Genomic DNA, 25,306 nt, shown 5'->3' on the forward strand with positions numbered 1-25,306 from the left:
AGAGCTGGCCGAGTGCAGGCCAGCCTAAAGCCTGCCTGTCACAACGGCAGAGACTGCCCCAGGAGGGACAGAGCCCAGGCTCCAAAGTGGCCCTCGTCCTTTAGGAACTGGGAAGGGAGGGCTCTGCATGCTGACCTGGCTCCCAGAAAGTGGCCTGCCACCCCAGCTGCTGCCTGGTCCCTCTTCCTTGTGTTCCATGCCCCAATCCTTCCCTGGCCAGGTCTGCATGTTCGCTTCTTACAAGCCCCAGCGAGCCTGGGGTCCAGACTTGCTCTAGCAAGCAGGTCCCTTGGCCCAGAGTACAGCCCCATTCCCAACTCCCGCCCTGCCTGACCCTGAGCACCAGCTCGGGGCAGCGGGGCACATCACAGGGCTCAGAAGCCCAGGTCCCCCAGGAAAGGTACACAGCTCCTGCTGCGGACCACTCAGGATGCAGAGAAGCCTGGGGTCACTGAGACCTGGCCCAACTCCTGCCTGCAAGGCCTGCAGCCCAGGGGCTTGGTAAGTGAGAGCAGATCTTGGGGTGCTGGGAGAAGCTCCTGTGATGGCGGCAAGGCCCAAGGAAGAGCTGGCACAGAAAGGTAGGTCAGGAGACCTGGACCCTAACCATGCTGTAGACACCCCCAGCCAGGCTGAGGAAGGCCTGGTGCACCGGGTCTGCACTCGGCAGAAGCCCTGGAGTCTGCAGCTGGGCTGGGCTGGGCTGGGCTGGGCTGGACACAATGCTGCTGTCTGCGCTCCAAGGCTGGGAGCCTGCTACCCAGCAGCAGGAAAGGCCAGGAGGACAGCAGGGGCGCATCACAGGGCTCAGAGGCCCAGGTCCCCCAGGATAAGTCCATATGGTGCTCACGTGTGGGATACACTGGCCAGCAGAGGGCAGGGGCTGGCTGAGACCCTGCTGTGATCCCACAGAGGCAGACAGCCCTTTTGTGGGAGTGCCCAGCATGTTCTGGACAGGTGCTGGCCTGTGCAACTGGCTCCCGCTCCTGCCCGGGCCACATAGGTACTGAGCCACCAGGCCAGCTCCAGGCTCTCCCTGCTGCTCTCTGCCCTCAATCTCATGCCCACTCAGGCAACAGCCTGTGGCCTCCCCTTCCTGCCACCTAAAAAGAAGGGGACCTGGACTGCCTGGAGTCCTACCTGGGCCGGCTTCTCAGCCCCTCCCTTTCCTCCTGCCTTGGCTGGCTGCATGCCCACTGCCTGGATCTGGAGCTCCCAGGCTGGGCAGTCATAAGGGACACAGGGTGCTCAACAGCAACACCACATGCCCTCGGGGAGTCACATGGCCACCCCTGCCCCGTGGCAGCACCCAAGGCAGGCACCACAGAACATGGCAGCAGCAGGCGGATCGCCCCAGAGGCTGGCCACCAGGTCAGCCAGAGCGGCCTCTCAGTGCAGGCAGGTCCCTTCCAAAGGTGTGGGGCAGAAGGAAGTAGGAACAGGTAGGCAAGGGCGGCCTGGGCAGGAGCAGGCCTGGGCCACACCCCTAACACCCTGCTTGCTGCTCACTGTCCCGCAGCATCACCTGGTATCCAGCTTCATGGAGGGAAGGCACAGTGGCTGGCATCAAGAGGACGCTCCTATAGAGAGCAGGAAATGGCCCTGGGACCGGGGCCTTCCTCAGTCCCATCATGGCCTAGCAACAGCAAGGCTGTGGAAGGAAAGGTGTTCCCTGGGCAGACTTCACAAGGAAGCCGAAAGGGGCTGTCACATCCCAGGACACAGGGCCGCCCTGGGTGGGTGGTGGGCAGGGCATGCTCTACAGGGAGCTGACCTAGGACAGTCCAGGGCCTTGGAGTGTCCACCACTAAGGGCCTGTTCTGGTGCCAAGCCTACCGTCAGCTCTAGCTTCCTGCAGCTTGGAGCCAGGCAACTGGGCTGGATGTGAGCCTCTGGCCTGAAGGCCGCCTGGGGCATCAAGGACTATCATCTCCTGTCCACCTGCAGCAGACTGGCTGGCGCTTCCAAGGGAAGGATTGGGGCTTCCTGCCATGACTACTGTCCTCTGGGGGGGACCTTGGTGAGCACCATGCAGCCGCCCCTGGGCTAGGTGCCCCTTGAGGCAATGCCAACTCATGCCACCATAAGACGAACCCTGGGCTTCCAGGCCAGCAAGGGGCCCACAGAGGGCACGGCACCGTGGCAGTGAGGAAGACGGGGCCTTCTGCACACGGCTTACAATCTGTGGATCCTACAGAGAGGCAGGGAGCCACAGGGCAGTGCCAGGCAGAGGGAGGACGCCTGAACTCCCAGTCTGGAGCACCTGGACTGGCAGGGGAGCTCGATCAGGACCACAGCCTGGGTGGAGAGAAGGTGGGGCACTGGCCCTGTCGCACCCAGTGCCTGCCTCCTGCGCAAGGTGACAAGCCACACTGCACGCTTGGCCAGCAGAAGGATCACCAAGCACGCTGCAATGGCCGTCACGGGACGTGGAGCACCTGACGCTCAAGAGGAGCCAGGGGACCAGAGGAGGGGAGCCCAGGCCCCCCGTCAGCAGGGGAGCGGGCTGTGGGCCCTGGCACACGGGCGCCTTTCCATGCCCTGACACACACCGCATGGCTTCTCTCCGGTTCTGAGGGCCTGTCTTGGCCTGTCTTGAAACTGGCTGGAGGACCTAGGCCACCCACCTTCCCCCTGACTTGGAGGCCATCCTCTGCCCCAAGCTCACGACTCTGGAGACTGGCATGCCGAGGGCCCTTTGTAGTGGGTCAGGCCACAGTGGGCTCTCTAAAGACGGACAGCCAAGGTACACAGTGGACTGGGCAGGATCTGCCGCTCTGAGGGGATGCAGCAGTGCCCACCATCAGGGGTGACCACCCAGCTGATGTGTCCCCACCTTGAGGCCGTCAGCGACTCCCGAAGCCTGTTGGGGCGGCAGGGGTGACTTGAGGCACAGGTCCCCTCACACTGGACTCGCAGGCAGCCTCTGGCATGGGGCTGGGGAATCGCCAGGGCTGGCTCTCTGGCCTGCTGTCCTGCTGCTCAGCTCCCAGACTCCTGTCCCTGCCCCCGCTGCCCGCAAGTCCCTCTCTGGTTCCTGCACGTGCTCTGCTCACAGGGCCCCTCTTGGCCTTGGCTCTGTGGCTAGGCCTTCCAGGAGCCGCCCGTCCCCAGGAGCCTTGGATCTGAACTTGGATCCAGCTGCTTGGGCACACCTGTCCAGAGCCATATCACACTCTCTGCCCTACCCTCTCCTGAGACCAGGACGAAGGCCTGGACACCTGACCGTCCCCTCCAGCACTGAGCACACAGGGCTATCCTTTGAGGGCCCTCCTTGCTGGAAAGTCTGCATCGTGAAGCTCGGGTGACTGGAAGCCAGTGCAGTGTCCCCATCAGCCCACCCCTACCCTGCTTCTGGCCAATGGTCTCCACAAGGGAGGGGCCGGGGGCAGTGGGTGCCCAGATGGGGAGCCCTGCCATGTTCTTTCTGCAGCAGCAGCAGCTGCCCAGGACCATGGAGCTGGGGTCCTGGCACAGGGAACAGAGGCCTGCACCTGCCCAGCCCCTGATCTACATCCCTCTCTGCTCCCTTTTATGCAGTCCTAGGTCTCTGTGGTCACCTCCCTGAGTTGCTGGGGTCTACAGAGCAAGCAGGGTTGCACTGGCTCAGGAGTCTATGCTGTTGACTGCTAAGGCAGGCAGGACCATGCCCCCGTCCCACTGGAGGTCTGCTCTGGGTCCCACCTCTCAGGTCCTGCCACTGCCAGCCCCTCTCCTGCTTCCCCAGAGTGTATGGCTGTACCTGGGGCCGAAAGGCTGGGGTCCAGGGTGTCCCCACAGGACCCTGGCTCCACACTCCCACAGGCAAGGGCTTCCCTGCAGCTCTGCTACAAAAGATGCCCTTGGGGAGCAGGTGATGGGGGACTGGACACACGAGATGAATGGGTCAGTGCACTAAGAAGCAGGAGGAGAGGGGGCGGGTCAGGACGGGGAGGGGTGAGTGCCCCGGTTTGGCCTGCGCAGCACGGGCCTGGTACAGAGCAGGCCTCTGATGCCCTCCACTAGAGAGGCAGGAAGCAAGCCCAGCACGGCCGGCCTGCTGCCCCTGTGACCCCATGGCTAGTGCCCACAGCAGAGCTGGGGCAGCTCTTCTCCTAGGGCAAAGGCCGGGATGCTGGGGAAGAAGCCCACGGCCAGTGGTTGCACTGTTCAAGGTGGTCAGAGACTAGGAAAGAAATGACCCAGAAAAGAAGGGGCCTGAGGAGCCCTGGCCTGGGCCTGTGGCCAGGTGGCCTGCAGAGGCCTGCGCCCAGGGAGCCTGTGGGCCCCGACTCTAGGTCTGTGCCCAGGGAGCCCATGGACCCTGTCCTCAGGTCTGCGATCTGTATCTGGGCAGCCTGCAGGGCCAGGAGCCATCTATTCAAGGAGCTTAGCCAGGGGCCAGGGTTTCCCTGCACCCACTCAGGAGGGGCTGCCTGCTCAGGGCCAGCAAACAAGAGCCTCCTGCCCAGCAGCCAAGGCTCAGCTGCCAGGCTTCCAAGGGCTGAGCCAAACAGGACGAGGGCTGGGGAGTGTGCGGGAGCCTCAGCGCTCCTGAGTGGCCTCTGGCATGCAGACCCTTCTGCACCGGCCGTCCCTGACCCGAGGACTGAAGGCCTGATTCTCCTGCAGGCCCCTTGCCTTGTGGCCGGGCACAGGCCTGCAGGGAAGCACCCATGCAGTTGGTGACTCCCAGGGCCACCCTGGCTGCAGGAGCCAAGGGCTGGAGACACCCCACGGGGTGAGGTCAACCTGGTAGGGAGGTAAGGAAGGTCTGGAAATACCTAGAAGTTTCTTACTGTCCAGCTTCTGCCTGTTGAGAGGGTTTGTACCGTACAGGAGGGCATGGGCCTCGGAGTGCACCGTCTGCAGCTCCTCCAGAGTGGCCTTCCGGCCGCGGACGCACTGTAGAGACAAGGTGAGAGGTGGCTCACATCTGTGCAGGTGCTGCTTCAGCTCGGCAGCACTGTCGCCCCAAGGGAAGCTTAGCTGGCCACAAGAGCGAGGACAGGACCACTGGGTGGTTATAAAACAAAGAGCGAGTATCAAGCAACACTACCCCAAACACTGTAGAGGGCTTACACTTGAATTAGGGCTTTGGAAACACTGAACAAGATAACTCCAGCCTTCAACAGGTCACCCTTTGTCGTCACGCTGTGCTGACCCCTGCTGGGGCCTGGTCTTCAAGCAGGACTCAACACCAAAGACCATGTGAGTTGCCTGGCGAAATCACACTCAAGGGGAACTGGAGTCCCCACTCCCCTGGGCATCGCGGGGCACACAGGCTGGCATCCCGGAGGGTCTGCACCTGCTTCAGGTGGTGATCTGAGAGCCCTGCACCTTGGTTTAGGACCCCTCCAGTGCAGACGCAGGGCTGTGTTCAGATTCCGCCCAGGGGATGAGCAGGGCATGTGCCCTGGTCGGGCTTGGCACTCAGCCTTGAGAAGGCGGGGCTGCCGACCCTAGAGGAAGCCAGCTCTCCTGGGGAAAAGCGTCTGGAGGGCCAGGCCACACAGGGACACACCTGGGCTGCGGTGGTGCCACCTCTGCTTTCTCGGGGTGGGAGCAGGGTCTGGACCACGGGCCTGGCCAGCACTGGGCCTTCCACAGGCCTTGGTGCCCAAGCTGAGGGAGCCCCGGCAGGGCTGCCCCGGGCCACCAGGAGTGCCTGCACTCGGGCCTTCCCCGCAGTGGGTGCAGAAGGAAGAGGACGAGCGGGCAGAGCTAACCCTGCTCTCAAGAGGGACAACCAGAGCCAGCTGTCCCACCTGGAGGTCTGCTCTGGGGACCCCCTTCTCATGGTGGACAGTCACTCCAGGGTCAGGGAAGAGAGGCAGTGCATCCCAGTGATGGGAACGGGTCCCTGACCACCACAGTCCAGCCGCTCCAGGCACAGTGGAGGACGTGCCCTGCAGGGGGTCCCCTGAGGGTGGCTGTCATTTGCTAGCCACTTCTCCCACCTTGTGGTAATTTGGGGACACAGGCACGGCCTGCGTCACATTCTGTCTGGACAGACGATGTCTGGGGGCCATGTTTTGAGAGGCTCATGGGGTACAGGAGTCCTGGTCCTGTTGTCAGGAGGAGGCAGGCCGTGGCCACACGCTGTGAGGCAAGGAGGGCAAGGCCACAGGCCTCCCCACAGTGGATAAGATCTGAATTGCAGCAAGAGGGACTTTCAGTTAGACTAAGGGAGTGGCTTTTAAACTACAGTGAAGAGGAAGAGGCAGAGCACCTGCCCTCCAGCTCTCTGGCAGAGGAGGAAGACACCAAACCCAGCCAACAGGGGCTCTGGGAGATCAGGACCACGAACTGTGCAGGACACACCTGCACTCCACTCACCTGCACTTCCCTCCACCTCCACACACCTGCACTCACACACCTGTACTTCCCTCCACCTCCACACACCTGCACTCACACACCTGTACTTCCCTCCACCTTCACACACCTGTATCACACAGCCACACACACCTGCACTCCACTCACCTGCACTTCCCTCCACCTCCACACACCTGCACTCACACACCTGTACTTCCCTCCACCTCCACACACCTGCACTCACACACCTGTACTTCCCTCCACCTTCACACACCTGTATCACACAGCCACACACACCTGCACTCCACTCACCTGCTCTTCCCTCCACCTCCACACACCTGCACTCACACACCTGTACTTCCCTCCACCTCCACACACCTGCACTCACACACCTGTACTTCCCTCCACCTCCACACACCTGCACTCACACACCTGTACTTCCCTCCACCTCCACACACCTGCACTCACACACCTGCACTTCCCTCAACCTTCACATACCTGCACTCACACACCTGCACTTCCCTCAACCTTCACACACCTGTATCACACAGCTGCACACACCTGCACTCCACTCACCTACACTTCCCTCCACCTCCACACACCTGCACTCACACACCTGTACTTCCCTCGACCTCCACATACCTGCACTCACACACCTGTACTTCCCTCCACCTCCACACACCTGCACTCACACACCTCTACTCCACTCACCTGTACTTCCCTCCACCTCCACACACCTCCACTCCACTCACCTGCACTTCCCTCGACCTCCACACACCTGCACTCACACACCTGCACTCCACTCACCTGCACTTCCCTCAACCTTCACACACCTGTACTCACACTTGCACTCATACACCTGTACTTCCCTCGACCTCCACACACCTGCACTCACACACCTGCACTCCACTCACCTGCACTTCCCTCAACCTTCACACACCTGTACTCACACTTGCACTCATACACCTGTACTTCCCTCAACCTCCACACACCTGCACTCACACACCTGCACTCACATACCTGCACTTCCCTTGACCTCCACACCTGCACTCACACACCTGCACTCACATACCTGCCCTTCCCTCCACCTCCACACACCTGCACTCACACACTTGCACTCATACACCTTACTTCCCTCGACCTCCACACACCTGCACTCACACACCTGCACTCCACTCACCTGCACTTCCCTTGACCTCCACACACCTGCACTTCCCTCCACCTCCACACACCTGCCCTTACACATCTGCACTTCCCTCGACCTCCACACACCTGCACTCCACACACCTGCCCTCACACACCTGCCCTTCCCTCCACCTCCACACAGATGAAAGGGGAGGTCTGGGTCCTGCTTGATCCAGGGGTCTTATTTTCTCACTTCAGCCTGGTTCCCATTGGGTTTTGGCAGAGGACCTCCTCTGAGCCCCCTGGCCTAGTGGTCCTGTCTCCCAGGAGAGATGCTGAAGAGAGCAAGATGAGAGGGTGGGCAGGGGGAATCTGGAAACTCCCAGCTCCAGCTGGTGAGGAAGGGGGTCTCCCCAGCCATCTGTTGGGCTCTGCTGCCCCCCAGTGGGCAGCTGTCTGCCAGACCCAGGAAGCCGTGCCCACGGCCTCACCCTGCAGTCTCCATCCCAGAGGGCTCTGAGAGGACTGCGCACCCTCCCTGACCGAGCTGGGCGTCACCAGTGAAGGTGGTGAAGGACACAGGCAGCGTGGGCCACAGACTGGGAGGCCGGCAGCCGTGAGGAGCTGTGCCTCCACTCTGCGGAAGTGCCTGTTCATCCCGGGGGCCTGGGCCGGGGCCCAGGTGGGCACCTGGGTGGCCTGGGGCGGGGCACACGTGGTGGCCTTCTAGTTTGGTGGGATTCTTGGTCTGGGCAGGTCCCTACCCGGTGTGCCCTCCAGGACAAGCCTGGGAGGTGGCCACTGCCGCTTGTCACCCAGATGGGGAAGGCGGCCAGCTCCTGGTCCCTGAGCTTCTCTCAGTGCCTGGACTGCAGCGGGGCCTGTCACACAACTGTCCCCCAGGGGCTCAGACCTCCACACACCTGCACTCACACACCTGGTCCTGGGTGAAGGGCACCAGCTAGGTCCACTCACGGAAATGCTGCTGTCAGCCCCTGGGAAGACCAGGAGGACCAGGGGACCTCCCCGGGCTGGGCCCTCCTGCCTGGGAACAGGCTCCCTGGGAACAGGTGTGGGCGAAGGCTGGCCATAGGGAGGCCAGCCAGGGAGGTGTGCAGCGGAGCCTCCCCCACAGCAGTGGGTCAGTGGCATTCGCCCTCCGAGGAAGCAGCCCAGCCGTGAAGAATCTCGGTGTTAAGTGGAGGACGTGATGCCAGGCCAGCCAGCCTGAGCCGCGACAGTTCCCCACAGCCTCACATCCTGCCCTCCCCACAGAGGCCAGGAGCAGTGGTGAGCAGGATGGAAGTGACCAGGAGGAGGACAGCAGGAGCTCTGGGAGGTGGCAGAGCCGTGGCTGTGCCAGAAGGGGGTGCTCTTGCAGCAGGGAGGGGCAGGTGTGGGCGGCAGCCCTGGCACTGCGCTGGTGTGGAGGGTCTCTGCCCAGAGCCATGTGGGGGAGCCTGGGCCCGGGGGAAAGTGGTCAGGCCATGGGCTCCACCCTCCACAGGGTTGAAGGCTCAGGTCTTATCCAAGGGTGGGCCACCCACACATGTGGCTCCTTCCACAGGCCACCATTTCTCCACTGTGTTGTGTCACAACCTGGGGATCCTCACCAGAGGCTGGCACCAGGCTGTGTGGACTTTCTAGCCACCAGAATCATAAGCTAGACAAACCTCTTTTCTTTATAAATTACCCAGCCTCAGGGTTTCTGCTATAGCACCTGAAAGTGCAGGGACAGCTTCTCAGCAGAAGGGCCGTGCTCACACAGTGCAGAGGGTGACCCTGGGAAAGGCTGGCAGTGCTGCTCTCAACCCCTCCCCTGGGTACTACAACCAGATTCCCCCTGCTGGGGGCCTGTGGGCTGAGCGAGTCTCCATGACAATGAGAGACCATGAATGGCGGCAGTGGGCCCCACCCGAGCGGCTCCAGCGGCTCGGCTGCCTTACCTCACACTTGCCGCGGAGGCCTGTCTCCTGCAGGCGGGACCAGATGCTCTGGATCCTCCCCGCATGCTCAGGGTGGCTGTTGGTGTTCCCACAGGCACACTGGTGTTTCAGCATCAGGGTGTCGTACACGAGGCCTGGAGGAGGACACAGGCAGCCGAGGTCAGTGGTGTGGCCATAGCTGGGCCAGCACCTGCCAGGAGGTGGCCCAGGCGGCCCCACAGCCCTGCTAGGGAGAGGAGAAAGACACCCTGAGGAAAAGAGCAAGTCCAACCCGACCCCTTGACCCACCAGGCCCAGAGGACCTGGGTGAGGCAGAGGCGAGGCCACGCGGGTGGGCTGGCCCTGCTCTGGCTCCCGGCACTGCCCAAGGCCCCGGTGGGGAGGGCAGCAGCATGTGGCAGCTAGGGAGAAAAGTGTGAGCAGGTGGCTGGCCCCGGGGAGAGCCCCGCACCCTGGGTGCCACCTGCATCCCACAGGACTGTGCCAGCTTCCAGCACAGGAGGTCTTGTCCCTTTAAGTCCACCTGGTCATGCTCCTCTGTGCGGAGCAGCCCTGATAGCTGGCACTGTCCCAGGGGCCGAGGGTCAGGGTGGTCTCACATGGAGGGCTGCCGTCAGAGACCTCCAGAGGAGCGGGGACATGCCTGAGGACGCACAGACCCACACCGGGCTGCCCACAGCAAATGCAAACAAGCCCGTGGAGCTCAGAAACCTGCTGACTGCAGGACAGAGTCCAGCACTGATGGGCTTGGGCTGCAGTGATGGGGGACACTCCTGAGGGAAGCCCCGCTGACCTCGGGACACCGTGGGCAGCCTCATGCACACACCAGAGCTGCCGTGACGGACGCCACCCTGTCAAGGTCAGGCCCACTGCAGTGGCAGGTGGCTCCTCTGCCACCAGGCCCTGTCCCTAGAGGAGCTCTGTCCCTGGTGACTGCTGGCCGGAGGGCTGCACTGCTGGTCCTGCTTGGGGCTCCCAGGCTGGTGGTTCTTAGGTGGTGATCAAGGGACAGCCAGGACGAGTGGAAGACGCCCTTGCAGAGCTCACGGTGGGGCCATCTGTTGGCTACGGTGTGCATGCCCAGTGGTGGGCTCTTCATCAGTGCCTGATGCTGGAGGGTCTCTGTCACTGCTCCTGGGAACAAAGGCAGTGTCGCCAGCCATGGTGAGCTGAGGCCCGAGGTGGCCCCGTGGCTGGGGGCCTTGCTGGACGCCTGGTGCTGTGTCGGCTCTCCCACCTTCCTGCTCAGCCTCTGTGAGCTGGGCTAACGGAGCCAGCCCCCGCACCTGAGGGATTCTGGGTGCTCTACCAGAGCCGAGTGCTGAAGATGTGACTTTTTGTTAAAAAAAGCTCAGCAGGATGGGTACAGGGTCACAGGGACCCAGAGGCTCAGTGTGTGGGCAGGAGGGCGAGGTGCAGGTCCGAGCCAGGTCGATGGCCACTGCAGGACAAACACGCTGCACTCAGCAGGTCTTGGTGATGAGCTCACGCTTGCTGGCGTGACCCCACAGCTGCTTCACAGTCAAACCCAGCAGGGTGCAAGCTGAGGAGCAGCAGGCCAGGTGACCACGCTGTGTGAAGGATACGCACAAGCACTGTGGGCCCGGGAGGCCGCCCAGGGTGCCGGCACCAAGAGGAGCGGCAAGCCTGTCCTCCTGCGGTCAGTTTCCTGGGCGTCGACCTGTCCACCCGCTACACAGACCAGGGTTTTGCCAGGGCTGCCGCCAGGCCAGGTGGGGCAGGCTTCCTGCGACCTCGGGCACACCGTGCTTTGATGAACGTGTACCGACAGATCAACCCCAAAGTGACAACCCTGAAGCCAGGACAGGGCCTGAACACATGGACCACCGAAGCCCCTGCCTGCCAGTGCAGGGCACAGCCACTGCGGGTGGCCACGGGCTGTGGGGAGGGGCCCCATCGGGCCCCGCTCTTCTGAGAATCGGTGTGCTTCCGTCAATGGCCAGTGACCCGTGCAGCCCGGCTGGTCTGGATCGCTGCAGTTATCTCTGCCTTTCCTTGTTTCTGGGCAATCACTACAAGGTTTTCTCTGAATGTGACCAATGTCCTTCTAAGAGCTGAAGACCAGACCTCGGCTGTGTCTGCGGGGTGCAGGGAAGCGAGCTCTCGGGGAGCGTGAGGACGCTGGGACCGACACTGTCTCTACACCTGTCTTCCTGGCACCCCACGAGGTGGAGCACTGAGGCAGAGCACCAAGGCCAAGCACCGTGGCCACCCTGGCCACTCGGCTGTGGGGAGCCAGTGCTGCTCCCCTCTAGGGCAGGCGCAGCGTGCCATCCAGGGAGCAGCCTTCCCCTGGCTCTAGGCCCCGCGTCCTCTGCTGTGCTCCTGCTCCTGCGCCTTTCAGAAAGAAGCAAAGCTACCTGCCTTCCCACAGGAGGGGACAGGTGGAGTGAGGGACAGGCGGGGTGAGGGACAGCGGCGAGGAGACTCGGGCCCCGGGGCTTGCTGGGCTCCTCTCCAGCACAGCTGTACAGTAGGTCAGTGGGGCCTGCAGGCCTGTGTCGGGGACATCAGCTTGGTTCAGCAAGGGGGTAAGTGAGAAAGACCAAGTCCACTCTCTCGGTGACCCAGGACGGGCCACGGGGGCATGCAGGTGGGGACTGCCGTCCCTGGACAGCCCACTGAACAGCACTGGTGTGGCTGCAGGCTGGTGGCCTGAGCCCTCACAGTGGCCCTCCTGGAGCTCTGGCTGCAGCAGCTTCCCACCCACCACAGCCGGGCCCCGCCCGCGTCTTACCTGTGGTGAACCTTGGCTTGGTGGGGGGCTCCTGGACAGACACAGGGAAGGTGGCGGACGCTGGGGAGGACTGTGCTCGGGACAGAGGCCTGTGGCCGCTGAATGACACTGGGACGCCGGCAGCCTCCATGGACGCCTGGTAGCTCCTCAGTTGGTGGATGCGCTGCTGCTCCAGCAGGAGGGCTTGCTGCGGGGAGGGACAGCAGTCTGCGCTGCTGGCACGCCCTCCCACCCGGGGCCCAAGGGTCACACCCAGGCTGTGAACAGATGGGCCAGGCCCCACCCTGGGTCAGCCAGCCACAGACGGCCACCTTCCTGTGCTTGTGGCCATGTCAAGTGAGGTCAGGGTGCAGAATGCAGGTGTGGTCTGCCTCGAGCACCCGGCCTCCTGGCAGGAAGACAGACGTGGACAGGGAGCTCCAGCAGAAGCCCATCTCCTCCTCATGGGGAGCCCCCAGTGAGGGGACACGGGGGCTTCTCTGAGGAGGTCCTGAGTCACAAGGAGCAGCAGGGGTCACCCTCCATGCTGAGGGCTCAGCCCCATATGGGGTGAGGTGCACTGACCTTGCCTGGGGACCCCTGGAGGCTCACGGTGGCCAGGCTGCGGTGAGGCCAGCAAGCACAGACTGCTGCCCTCATCAAGTTCCCTGGTCTTGTCTGGACCAAGCGTTTCTAATCTGGATGCCAAACTTGGACCAGAAAGTGACCACAGACACAGAGGGCAGCTTCATTCCTCCACTAGCAGCTCCCTGTCCCAGGCCTCTGGCCGCCCCGTGTCCCCCTCTGGGAAGAGAGGAACTGCAGGGGGAAGAGGAACATTCACTCGCAGTTCAGGGGCCAGGGAGGACAGAGCCAGGAGGGTGTGGACACGCCTGGGTTCCCCAAGGGACACGGGTCCTCATCAGGACCCAGCCTGCCCAGCCTCCCGAGGCCTCCTGCCACAGCCACAGGCCACAGCGGGGAAGAAGCAGGATGTCTCCACCCACTCCGGCTCACCCTGCCCACGTTCTGCTGGATGTGATGAAGAGACCACAGGGCCACGGAGCACCAGGTCCACCTGCTGGAGAACCTGGGGCCAGCCCCTGGTTTCTGCCCAAGAAGTGGGGTCAAGGTCAAGGGCAGAGGAAATCCAGGTGCTACAGGCCTGGCTCCCTGGCCACAGCAGGCTGGGCCTGACTCAGTACCCACCGTTGCTCCTGAGGTGTGGCATGGCTACTGGGGACAGGTCCAGTGCTCTATCCTATGCATACCTCTGCAAGCTGTCCTGGGCCTCACCACGCTCCCCCTGGGGAGTTCTGCTCTCCAGGGTGGACAGGAAAGAGCCCCTGGGAGGGTCTCATGCTGGACAGCTAGCCAGGCCCTCCTCCCAAGTGCATGCCCATCACCACCTCAGACACCAGCTGAGGCCGTGCGTGTGCGGCACCCAACCTGGCATCTGCGTGACAGAATCCCGAGTCTCAGTCACAGTAAACCTTCCTTGAGACCTTCTGGGCCCCACCAGAAACAGGGTGGGAGGGAAGGGCCACCCAAGGGCTGTGGGCCAGGGGTCGGCAGCTCTCGCCACCTGGGCTTCTGTTGTTGCTGTCACCATTAGTTCTACTGGACTTTGCAGGAACTGGAGAAGGTCACCTCTGGCCCCAAAGGACAGGAGCACCACCACGCCAGCTGCCAGGTCATGGCTACTCGGGACAGAGTCCTGGAATCCAGGCTCGGGCCCTGGGGAGCCGGGAGCAAGACTGCAGCCCACTTTCTGCATCTCCAGTGAGGGCCGAGTGAGCAGGGCCCAGGTGGTGGGCTGGGCAGGAGAGCACTGGCCACCTGCTGGAGCTGTCATGGCTAGACAGTGTCACGGAATCCAGCCAGAAGGCTGGGGGCCAGCCAGTGGCCCCAGTGCCCCAGAGGCAGTAGCCAGGCACTGGCCCGGCTGCTGGAACGCACGGCCCACAGCACTGCTCAGATCCACTGGCTCAGCCCTGCTCCTCAGGAGGGAGCGACCTTCCCGGAGGCCGTCTGGCTTCTGACCTGGCTTCTGACCACCAGCTGACTATCCTAAGTACGCTCTTACCTTGGCCACTTTGCTTTTCACTGGGACTTCACACATCATTCACTGGATTTCTTCATCTCTTAGGAGTCTGGGCGTGTGAATCAGTGCCCCACCTCTCACTGGCTCAGGACAGCCCATCAGAGTGCTTTTCTACAAAGCTGGACACCAGCATCTCTCTCCTTGGCCCCCAAGTTCCCAGCTGCTGCCCCGATCCTGCCCACCTTCTTAACTGACTCAGTCTGGGGTTAATTAAATCTCACCAGTGCCTGGCTTCTACGGACCTGAAGAGAACCAGCTCTAGGGAACGGGCTGTTCGCTGAGAAGAGGTACATGAATGTGGGTGCCCACAGTTCATACAGGACAGACTCCAGGCCAAGGTGGTTGGCAAGTGGCTGCCCAGTGACTGCCTGCCCACTGCCCTGCCCTGGCACCTGTCTGAAGAGCAGCTCCTGCTCAGTGGGTGGGCGCTGGCCTGGCTCCGCCTCCCGCGTGGGGTCCGCCTCTTCCTCGTCGCTCTCGATGGGCTCCTGCTTCACCTGCACACCGGCCAGCGTGTGCGCCTCCTTCTGCCCTGGGAGCCGGTCCAGATAGGGCTCATCCAGCAGGGCCTGGTGCTCCCGGAGCTCCTCCTCCGTCTCCTCGGGGTGGCTCTCTGGTTGCCGTGGCGGCTCGCTGGGCTTGGGGATGATCTGCAACGCAGAGGAACCAGCTCAGACTCAGTGGTCCTGGGCTGGAGAAGGCTCCTCCCAAGGCAGCACTTCGGGAGTGCACCAAGGCCACAGGCACCATGACCCGGACCCGGGCTGCCCAGCACAGGCCCAGCCAGGCTATAGCCGAAGACAGATGGCACCTGGTGCTTAGAAGCCTCTAGGAGAGGGCACATGGGCTTGAAGAAGTCACAGGTGTGGGGAGAGGCCAGCGCCAGCTGCAGACACAGTTGTCCAGAGAAACACAGCCCCTCCTGCAGCGGGGGACCCAGTGTGACACAGCACCGAGCTGGCAGGAGGGCTGGGGACAGGGGCAGAGGAAGCACTGGCACTGCTGGTTCTTGGGGAAGGGGCCTGATGAGAAGGTGTTCTGGGGAAATGACAGACTGGTTCCTAAATCCCCACGCCCACACTTGAAGCTCCCCAGACCCAGGACCTGTGAGAAGGGGTGCTGTGACTGGGAGGGGTGCCTGTACAGCCCAGGGCCCATGCTGAGGGAGCCTTGCCGTGTGGACAGGGCTCTGCCCTCTGACTGCTCTGTAAGGAACCTGGGGCTGCCGGGATCTGGCACTTTCTAAATCACAGAGTGTGCATGCTTCTAAGAGTCCTTCTGTACTTCTGCTGAATTTGTGCCCCGTACTCTGTGGAATGGGCTAGGTGGAAGCTCAGGCTTCAGTTCTACTTGCCAGTTTCGGGGATGGTCACTGCACAGACACACAAGAATCCTGGCGACTGTCACCCTCTACATCCCTCCCGTGCCTGCTGCAGGGAGACCAGGATTTCAGACCAAGTGTGGGCTTGTTTACAAAGGAGCAGGCTGCAGAAGCCCGGCAGTGCAGCTGCTGCACACAGCTGACCTCTGACACCAAGGCAACGTGAACAGGACTGGGCCTGGCATGGAGTAGGTCAGCCTGGTGCCAGGAGAAGGTGAGCCACCGTGTGGAGACAACAGAGGTGGCTGGCACATTAAAGACCAGCTGGAAAGCCAGTCACCGAGGCAGAGTGCAGTGGGAGTGTGGGTACGGTGTGCTGGCAGAGTGCAGACTCCTACAAAAGGCAAGCTCACAGGGACCCGAGGCACTGTTGACCCACACCTCACAGCCAGGTCCTGTGCACCCTCACCACAGGTGTGCCGGTGACTACGCCATACCAGCTCGACTGTGGATCAAGCACACGGCGTCGGCAGACCCTCCAGTCACCCCTCAATCAAGCAGGAGCAGCCTGCTTCCAACAAACAAGGGGATGCCTCAGCCCAGCTCGACAGCCTTCCGTGACTTCAAATAGCCACTTTCCAAAATCCATCTCACCAGCAGGTTCTGTGATCCACGAGCTCCACATTTCCCTGCACACCCCACACCCCGGTTGTACGGGTCAGGAGGAAAGGAGCCTGGTGGGTGCCACCCTGGCCTCTACTGCCTCACGGGACCCAAGTGCTCCTGCATCTTGCCCCCCACCAGCCTGGGGCCTGGTGCAGTCTGGCTAGGAATGAGGGGAAGCAGTCTTTATGGGAGGCTCAGGAGCTGGGGCAGGAGAGCAGGGGACTCAGGGAGCAGGGTACCCTGAGAGTGGCCAGAGTGGCTGGTGTGGGAGTCCAGGCAGGAGAGGGAGGCACCAAGGAGGGAAAGGGACAGGTAGGGTGGGTCTGGGAGAGCCCGAGCCTTCGGGAAATGGACGGAAGGCAGGGTGTAGAGCAGGTGGCCTCAGGGCAGAGAATGAAGGGACAAAGGCCCAGACTGCAGGGCTGAGGACAGGGGGTGGGCCTGGACCCCAGGGCTCAAGAGGAGGCCTATAGAAACGCCAGCTGGCCCTGGTGGGAGGCCAGGAAGGGCAGGTACAGCCTGGCCGTGGAGACTGGTGTGAGCCTAGGGCCCAGGAGAGGGCCTGCGAGGAAGGGGGTCTGAGTCTGGCAGGTGGATGGGGTCTGCAGCCCAGCACAGGGGAGTGCAGGAGGGGATCGTGGACAGATGAGCCAGAAGCTCCAGACATGAGCCAGCCTGAGGGAGGGCCTGGGGGACCAGAGCTGAGGGACAGGGCAGGAGGGCCTGGGGGACCAGAGCTGAGGGACAGGACAGAGGCAGGAGGGCCTGGGGGACCAGAGCTGAGGGACAGGACAGGGGGGCCTGGGGGACCAGAGCTGAGGGACAGGGCAGGGGGGCCTGGGGGACCAGAGCTGAGGGACAGGGCAGGAGGGCCTGGGGGACCAGAGCTGAGGGACAGGGCAGGGGGGCCTGGGGGACCAGAGCTGAGGGACAGGGCAGGAGGGCCTGGGGGACCAGAGCTGAGGGACAGGGCAGGAGGGCCTGGGGGACCAGAGCTGAGGGACAGGACAGAGGCAGGAGGGCCTGGCGACCAGAGCTGAGGGACAGGGCAGGGGGGCCTGGGGGACCAGAGCTGAGGGACAGGGCAGGAGGGCCTGGCAACCAGAGCTGAGGGACAGGGCAGGAGGGCCTGGGGGACCAGAGCTGAGGGACAGAGGCAGGAGGGCCTGGGGGACCAGAGCTGAGGGACAGGGCAGGAGGGCCTGGGGGACCAGAGCTGAGGGACAGGGCAGGAGGGCCTGGGGGACCAGAGCTGAGGGACAGGGCAGGAGGGCCTGAGGCCACTGGCAAGGCCTTCTGGAAGGCTCAGCGCTGTAGTGGACAAGAGTGGCAGAGGGCAGCAGCCACACAATGGACACTGCACCAAGGTCCCTGCTCCAGGGGATGGAGGAGCAGAGGGGACCAGGCTGCGACAGCACTGGAGCTACTGCAGGAGGGAAGCAGGCCCGTCTGAGAGGGTGGCTGGGGCAGTGTGCTTAGAGGGACAAGCCGGCCTTCCCCTGTCTGTCTCAGGTCTCCAGTCTACAGGAGATGGCAGGAACAGCAGAAGGCGCCCAAGCACCCTTCACCTAGATACCCAGGTGCACAGACCCAGAAACAGGCCAGTGAGGCAGGGCAGCGAGCCCGGGACCCACACAGCAGTGCTGTGGACAGCTGGCCAGTGAGTCCTGTCTGGCCTGTCCGGGGTCCCTCGTGCTCTTCGTGTCCTGAGTGGTTAACAGTCCAGGGCCCTGTCTTCCGCGAGGCTCGGCTTTGGCAGCATTCTCACTGAGAAACACCCTGACCTGGACAGGGACTCGGGCGAGTGCCTGCAGGTGCAGCACCGTGGGTGACGGTGGCCTGGAGTCCTCCTCAGAGGCCTGGTCAGCAGGCTTCTGGTTGTCTCCTTGCAACTCACAGCCTGACCGTGGCTGAGGCCACAGAAGACTGTGGGGAGGGCCGGGTGCGCGGATGCCGGTGAGCCAAGTGCTAGGTGCCTCCTCCTTTCCCAGAGGCCCGGAGGGCTGAGGGCTGGGTGCCGACGAGCTCAGACTCCAGCTTGGGCTTCCTGCCTCCCTCATAGGACGGGCGTGGAGACAGGAGCCTAGGAGCATGGCTGAACCTGTGGGCAAGGGAACGCTGCCCCTTGGGGCTCCCTGAAGACGTTCAAGTGGGGTTTCCAGCCCTCCTGGGGAGCGGGCAGGTGGACAGCCCTAGGCAGAGGAGAAGGAGCAGCGGGAGATGGCCAAGCCCAGCCACAGCAGACGGAGGGTGCAGCTCTGGGGCATGAACACTCCCTTCCGGTGCCCTTCCCAGGTCTGCACACAGGGCAGAGGCCTCCAGGAGAGAAGCCCGGTGCGGCAAAGGCTTCCTGGGGCCTTTTTGCCTGCTCCCTGGTGCATGGCTCACATCCTCGGGGCAGAGAGGCTCCTGGGGGGCCGCAGCCCTGCAGGCTCAGCTGCCTGCGTCAGAGCCCCAACCATGAGGCAGAGCCAGGCTCGCTGGGCGCTGACGCAGGGCTGGCGAGACAGGCCGCAGCTGGACTCTCCTGCTCCTCTGAAATCCAGCTCCCTTCTCCTAGGAGAGCTGTGGCCGGGCCTCGCCGTAGACTGGCTTCAGGAGGAGAAGCCGGCCGTGACAGCGGTAATCACACCACATACCAGGCCCTCATGTCCAGAGGCCTCTGGGACACTAAGGACCTTTACCAGCTGAGCAAGAACAAGACACCTCCATATTTGGAACAATAAATTTTTAAGAAGCCAGACTGGAGTTCAGGGCCAAAGCCACACAGGCAAATATGCCAATATTTAAACAGCTGGACACACTGATGAGTGGACCAATTAGACGTGTCTATGCGCTCACCCTGGAAGCTGTGAAGCCTGTGTGATGGGAACCCACCACCTCCGAGCACAGTCCCACTTTAGCTGCCTGGGAGTCAGGTGGGCCTAAGCTCCAAGAATGGCTCTGACCAGGCCCAGTTCGCGCGGACATTCTCCAGAGGAAGGAAAGGCACGACTCCCGTGGAGCGCCAACAGACCTGGCAGCAGGCCGAGGGTGAGGCTGCAGGACCCACCCCACGTACTTAGGGCATGGGCGACACCCCAGTCCTGGCCAAGGGGACCCGAGGAGAGCCAGCTCCAGGGCCATTCCCCGGGGAGCCAAGGAAGCCTGAGTAGCCCATCAGGCTGCTGGGGACACAACGGGAGGGCTGGGTAGCCTCTCCTGCTCTTGGTGACATCCTGGAGGTACCTGCAGCGACCAGCAACACCACGCTGCCTCCCCGACTGTGCTAAGCACGGCCCGCGCGTGGCCACAGTGCCCAGCTGCAGTCCCTCGGGGGCACGAGCTCCCAGAATGACATCCGCAGAGCCCCAGGGCAGGAGCACTGGTGAGAGTTGCTAGACAAGATCCCCGTTTCCCGGGCGCCGCAGGAAACACTGTACAAACGTGTCAATCACCTGTCATTGCTACTGTAAACCCATCATGTAAGGAAACCCAGTGAGATCACCCCACTCCTGAACTGCTCTTCTCACCGCCTGTGAACAGGTGTCCCCGCCTTCCGGAGGCCTCCCGCCCTGTCACTCACATGGAGCCCAAGGAGACTAGGCAGCTGACGCTGGCACTGGGAAGACGCGGGAGGCTTTCTGACCCCAAGTGCCACGTGTGGCCCCTGCCCGCCACGCCCGCTGCCCAGAGTGCAGTTGTGAGCGAGGGATGGGGACACAGCAGTCCCCCTTCTGCCAGTCAGTGCTGTCCGGCAAAAGGCCTCTGGGGCTGAGGGGCCCTGGGGTGGGTGGCGAGCGAACATCCTGTGCCCACTGGGCAGGAGACGCCTGGTCTTGGCCCATGTGGGGCATCTAGCTTGGGGACGTTGCCACCCGAGAGCAAGGCACCCAGGGGCCACCTCCTCGATCATGTGCCTTTCAGCCTGCAACAGGACGCAGCAGGAGAGACCCGGCGAAAGCCACCACTGTCTCAGAGCAAAGGGACCCTTGAGGAGAGCCTGGGCCAGGCTGGAGTGAGTGGTGATGGTGCTGCCCACTCAGCGCTCCCCTCCTGGCCCTGCCTCTGCACGTGGTGGGAATCAGGATCCTGGCCTCCCAGAAGACTCTCCTCCCACCGCCCTTCCTCATCCTCATTCCTCAGGGAAACAGAAGGCCTGGACCTGCCAACAAGAGCCATGGCCAGGTGCCGTGGGAAGACAAGAGTCAAGAAACCTCGAATCTGCCATAGCCTCAGCACTTCCTTCAGAAAACCACAGGTTCCCTTCTATTATCTCATCCTCTTGTTTCTTTCTTGTAACAACATTATTGAGACTTATGGTAGTTCTCCTTCATTTGGTTTCCCATGGCCAAGCAAGGTCCAAAAATATTGAATAAAAAATTCTAGAATTAAAAAATTCCTAAGTTTTAAAAACCTGCCTCCTATTCTGAGTAGCATGATAGAATCTCACACCAACCTGCTCTGTCTCATCCAGGATGTGAACCAGTGCCTTGTCCAGTGTATCCACACAGAATGTGCTACCCTCCTGGTTAGCACTCAGTAACAATCTCAGTTATCAGTTCAATTACTCTGGTATCATAATGCTTTTATAAAGAGTTCAGCACCATCCACCATTGCAAATAAGAGAGGTCTACTAAAATTTATAGATCATAAAATTCAGACCTTTAAATTGCATGAATCGGTAGTTCCCAAACTTACACAGTTGTGTAGTTATCATTCATCATCTGAGAACACTTCTATCATCCCTAATAAGAAACGCTGTCCCCACTGGCAGTCACTCCCCAGCTTCCCACAACACCCACCTTGCCGTCTCTGGCCGTTCTGGACAGTTCACACCAGGAAAGCATCCAACATGAGCTGACTGGTTTGTCCCACCTATGTTACGGCTCCCCACGTCACAGCACCCACTGGTGGGACATGGGTGCCGGCTGCTTGGTCCTGAGGACCAGCGTGTGTGTGGCTGTCTCCTTCCCTCCTGGAGGAGAGTGGCGGGTCCTGGGTAACTTGGAGTGCAGCCTTCAGAGGAGTCCCAGGGCGTCCCCAGCAGCCACTTCCCCTAGTGCTAGGATACTTGCTTCTAAGGCCAGCGTCTGACGAGACCTCACTAAGCACCTGGGTTCCCCTAACCCAGCATTGCAGCACACAATCCTGCCACTTCCTCCTGGAGGTGGCTTTGGTGACTCCGGAGACTTCTATTGGTACAAGGACCTCTGCAGGCTCTCCTGGCCCCAAACACCTCTGACAGTGTGAAGGGGCGTGGGAAGGATGCTTCTGGGACAGCACCACTGTAAAGCTGGGGTCTTCGGCAGTGGCTGGAGTGAATCCCTACATGAATGGTCTTAGGAAGCCCAGGAAAGAAGAGCTGACCACGTGGCCCACCCCCCGCGTTGTACCAGGCTCCTGGGCCTCTCCCCGTAGCTGCGTGAGCTGCTCTTGGCTGTCCTCCCCAGTCTCCAGCCCACATGCCCGGCCTGGACCCACCTTGCTCATGTGCAGCTGCTGCTGCTGGAACTGCTGCTTGTGCTTCTCCAGGAACTGCTGGTGCTGCTGCTGGATCACCAGGTGCTGCAGCGCCTGTGCGTTCTGCGGCAGTGGTGCCGACTGTGTGCGCCCCAAAGGGCGGTGCTGCCGCAGCTTGTGGATGGATGGGGACACCCGGTCCGTACCAACCAGGGGCTGTGAGTGGAGGGGCAGCGTTCCCAGGCCTGAAAGATACCAGTCTGAAGATAATATGGAGGAAGAGACAGCAGAGGGGGAAAGAGGAGGAAGAGGGGAGGAGAGAAGGCTGTTGAGTGACTGACGGAGACGACCGTGACGCACACCTGGAGCCCAGGCACCCTCTCCCAGGGGGCCACCAGCTGTCCTGCTGAGGGGCTAGTCCAGCTACAGGCAGAGCTCACGTGGGCTCAGGCTTGGAGACAGAGACTATCATCTGGAGGCTCCTGAGGATCAGGTCAATGCACTGAAACAGCGGTTCTGCACAGAAGAGGCAGCTTCAAGAGGTCGGGAAACACACTGCCCCTGGGGACTGATCTGTCACTTCTCCCACAGGGACCTCTGTGTCCAGAGCACCCATGGAAGTTGGGTGTTCTAGCTCTGGTATGCACACCCTTACACATCCCATGACCGCCAAGAGGGAAGGTCTGTGGCCAATCTGCAGGAACTCAGAGACAAACTGAGAGCAAAACTTGCCACGAGACACCAGGCCACCTCCAAGGCCCTGAGCTCTGCTGAGCTGCACCGCACCTTGTTTGGTGCACATTCACTGTGAACCAAACCCAGGTGGCTGTGGGAAGGGAGGAGAGGAAGCAGGCAGAAGAAAGCGGGTCTTCTCCCGGAGCACGGCATGGAGAGCAGAGACCAGGTGCACTCAGCAGCTGCAGGGAGGCACAAGTGGGCACAGGGCTGTGGGCACAGCATGGGGACAGAGGGATGGGCAGCTGCAGGGCCAGGCACAGCCAGCCCAATGCAAGGAAAGGTCCTTGGAAGATGGCACTCGTATCCATACGCCTCCTGCACTGCCCATCCAGGGTGCTGCCTGGGGAGGAGGGAGGCCCCGTTGCAAGGCTGGAGCCAATGCGGAGGAGCTGGGCCTCTGCCCTGACCGGGCTGTGGAATGCAAGCTTGCAACAAGGCCGCGGTCCACAGGGGGCTGGGGCCACCTGTGCATCCGAGATGCTGCACAGTGCCTGAGAAACCACACTGTACTCTGAATTGAACCCTCCTGTGGTCGGTGGCTCCTGTACCCAATGGTGCTGTCCTAGAAGAGGACAGCTTGCTGGAACCCTGCTCAGGAGGCACCCTCCCTCAGGATGAGGCCAAGAGACCTGGAATCAGGGCCACGTGGCAGGGAGTGAGGGGAAGGGCCCAGGAGATGCTGGGAAGGGTGGGCAGGGCCCTGGGGCAGGGTGTGGGAGGCGGAAGGTGAAGACTACTCTTCCAACCAGGAGACCCACACCAATGGGAATGGCAGGTGCTGGTGCTACCCTGCAGGGACTCAGGTGGTTCATACCTGAGCACCCCTACCTCACCGGTGGGAAAGAGGCACACAGACTACAAGCGACCTCCCATGTCAGAGCAGGCTAAGTGCCAGCATCTGGAGAAACAGGTAGGGAGGGCTGGGCATGAAGCAAAGCTTGGGTCCAGGGTGAGATGCTGCACTCAGGGCTGGCGTCGCATCTCCTCTGTCCACATAAACACTCGGAGCCAGTGCACCACTCCTGCCCAGACCCGTGGTGACCACAGCCAAAGCTTTAGGGAGCAGCAGCAGCAGGGAGCAAGGAAGCCAACAGACCCTAGAGCTAGCCCACAGGCCTCCAGCCAGCACCCCACCACGACAGGCACAGGGCTCTGCCCACTGAGGGTGCGCGGCTGGCCAGGCCAGCCCTGAGGTCAGTCCAAAGGCAAATTTTGAACAAGCCCATAGATGTCCAGGAAAACAGCCACTTGAGCTAAGTCATGGACGGGCAAGGGGATCCAACCCATGGGTGTGTGCTGGCCAGCACCACAAATCCCAGCATGTCTGAACAGCTCTCCTGCTGCTGTCACTAGGTCGTCACAGCAGGCTTCTCGTTGTCCTCTAAATTGTGTTTTTCTAAACATAACCACCCTCAGCACACATTTCTACAGTGTTTTGTTGCCAAACAGAAACCAATTATTTGCCCAAGTCAATTCTGTGCTTCCAATATGCGCTCACCTTGACCCACACAGAAACCCTGACCAGAGGGCTGGCGCGCTCCTCCTGGGAGTGAGCAGAGGGGTGCCCGGCACCTGCCTGGACGCAGCGACCGAGATGCTTGAGGTTGCAAGGTGGCCCAGTCACAGGCCAGGTGCACACACAGCACTGGCAGGCCTGGAGACAGGTGCCCTGTGCTGTCCCGCCTGCTCCAGAAGCCACACGAGGCCCAGCAGGAAAGCCCCACACTGCCAAAGCCCTGGCTACAGTACGAGGCCCACACGCTCACCTGTGACGAGGGACGTTTGTGCAGGCGGCTGCTCCAGCAGGACCATGTGCTGCAGAAGAGGGTTGTGAGCCGCCCCACCATCCCGCTCCAGAGGAGAGGCGCTCAGGTAGGGGGTGAGGTGGGTGCCAGGGAAGAGGGGGATCCGCTGCTGGAGGGCAGGAAGAGCCAGTCGCTCAGCCTCCTGCTGTCCCGCTGCACCCTGGAAAGCACAGCCAGGGATGTCTGGGCGCAGGGCCACGACCGCGCCCCGAGCCACAGACCCACGGAGGCTGACTTACAGCAGCAGGGCCGGTGGCAGGAAGTCCCAAGGTGATGTTGGGCAAAGACGGCGACGTATAGAGGGGGAGTGGGGCGACCGAGCCTTCTCGAGCCACAAGTCTGTGCGCCAAGCTGGTCTGCAGACAGAACACAGTGACGGTCACCCTAGAGCCTCTGAAGCGGTGCGCACCTGGAGAAAGGTGGGCACCTGGGCCATTCCCTAGCAGCAGTCCTCGGTCTTCTTGTCACTGCACCTTGCTCCTCATTCAATTTGCTTGTACACCATAAAACAAGCAGAAGACAACTAGGACAATACAGTAAAAACACATTTTTGTGGCTGGGAATATCTTTCCAAACATGATAATGAATGCAGAAATCATTGGGAAAAAAATCCCTGCTCTCCTTCCTAGAAGGCAGCAAACTGTGGCTATCAGCATGGTACAGGGCAAACAGAGGTTCATATGCAAAGTGCTCACAAAACAAGGAACAACCCAAAGTGAGGAAAGTACACAGCCAAATCCAGGGACCACAGAAGATATCGTACTAAGGGGGAATAAACTCATGAAGAAAACACGCGACGTCATCAGCCGTCTGAGAACACGCTTAAGGACTGAGTGCGTGGCGACAACCTGATTTGGGGCACTGGGGATTGAACCCAGAGGCACTTAACACCTGAGCCACCTCCCCAGCCTGTTTTAGGTTTTATTTAGAGACAGGGTCTTGCTAAGTTGCTGAAGCTGGCCTTGAACTCATAATCCTCCTGCCTCAGCCTCCTGAGCTGCTGGGATTATAGGCATGTTCCACTGCGCCCGGCACATTGGCAATGACTTTTTAAAAATGCTAATACCATCTTGGAACAGAGAAAGGGAAACACATTACTGGAAGACGGCAAACTGTGGTGCTTTCTGC

General features: G+C 61.5%; 1 protein-coding gene across 15 annotated transcripts in view; it reads right to left on the reverse strand.

The window, feature by feature from the left end:
- Positions 1–25,306, reverse strand: part of Hdac4 (histone deacetylase 4) — a 239,497-nt gene that overhangs the window by 28,657 nt on the left and 185,534 nt on the right. For 11 of the 15 annotated variants that reach the window (XM_078018371.1, XM_078018373.1, XM_078018372.1 and 8 more), the window contains 7 exons: positions 24,418–24,534; positions 24,140–24,338; positions 21,657–21,895; positions 14,599–14,856; positions 12,124–12,310; positions 9,366–9,499; positions 4,764–4,884 (listed from right to left, as the gene is read on the reverse strand). In XM_078018371.1, coding sequence (XP_077874497.1) covers positions 4,764–4,884; positions 9,366–9,499; positions 12,124–12,310; positions 14,599–14,856; positions 21,657–21,895; positions 24,140–24,338; positions 24,418–24,534 — 1,255 coding nt within the window. The remainder of the gene's footprint in view (positions 1–4,763; positions 4,885–9,365; positions 9,500–12,123; positions 12,311–14,598; positions 14,857–21,656; positions 21,896–24,139; positions 24,339–24,417; positions 24,535–25,306) is intronic. The other 4 variants (XM_078018368.1, XM_078018366.1, XM_078018369.1 and 1 more) reach the window with 3 other exon arrangements.

This window comes from Ictidomys tridecemlineatus, chromosome 7 (assembly GCF_052094955.1).
Source record: "Ictidomys tridecemlineatus isolate mIctTri1 chromosome 7, mIctTri1.hap1, whole genome shotgun sequence".
NCBI lineage: Eukaryota > Metazoa > Chordata > Mammalia > Rodentia > Sciuridae > Ictidomys > Ictidomys tridecemlineatus.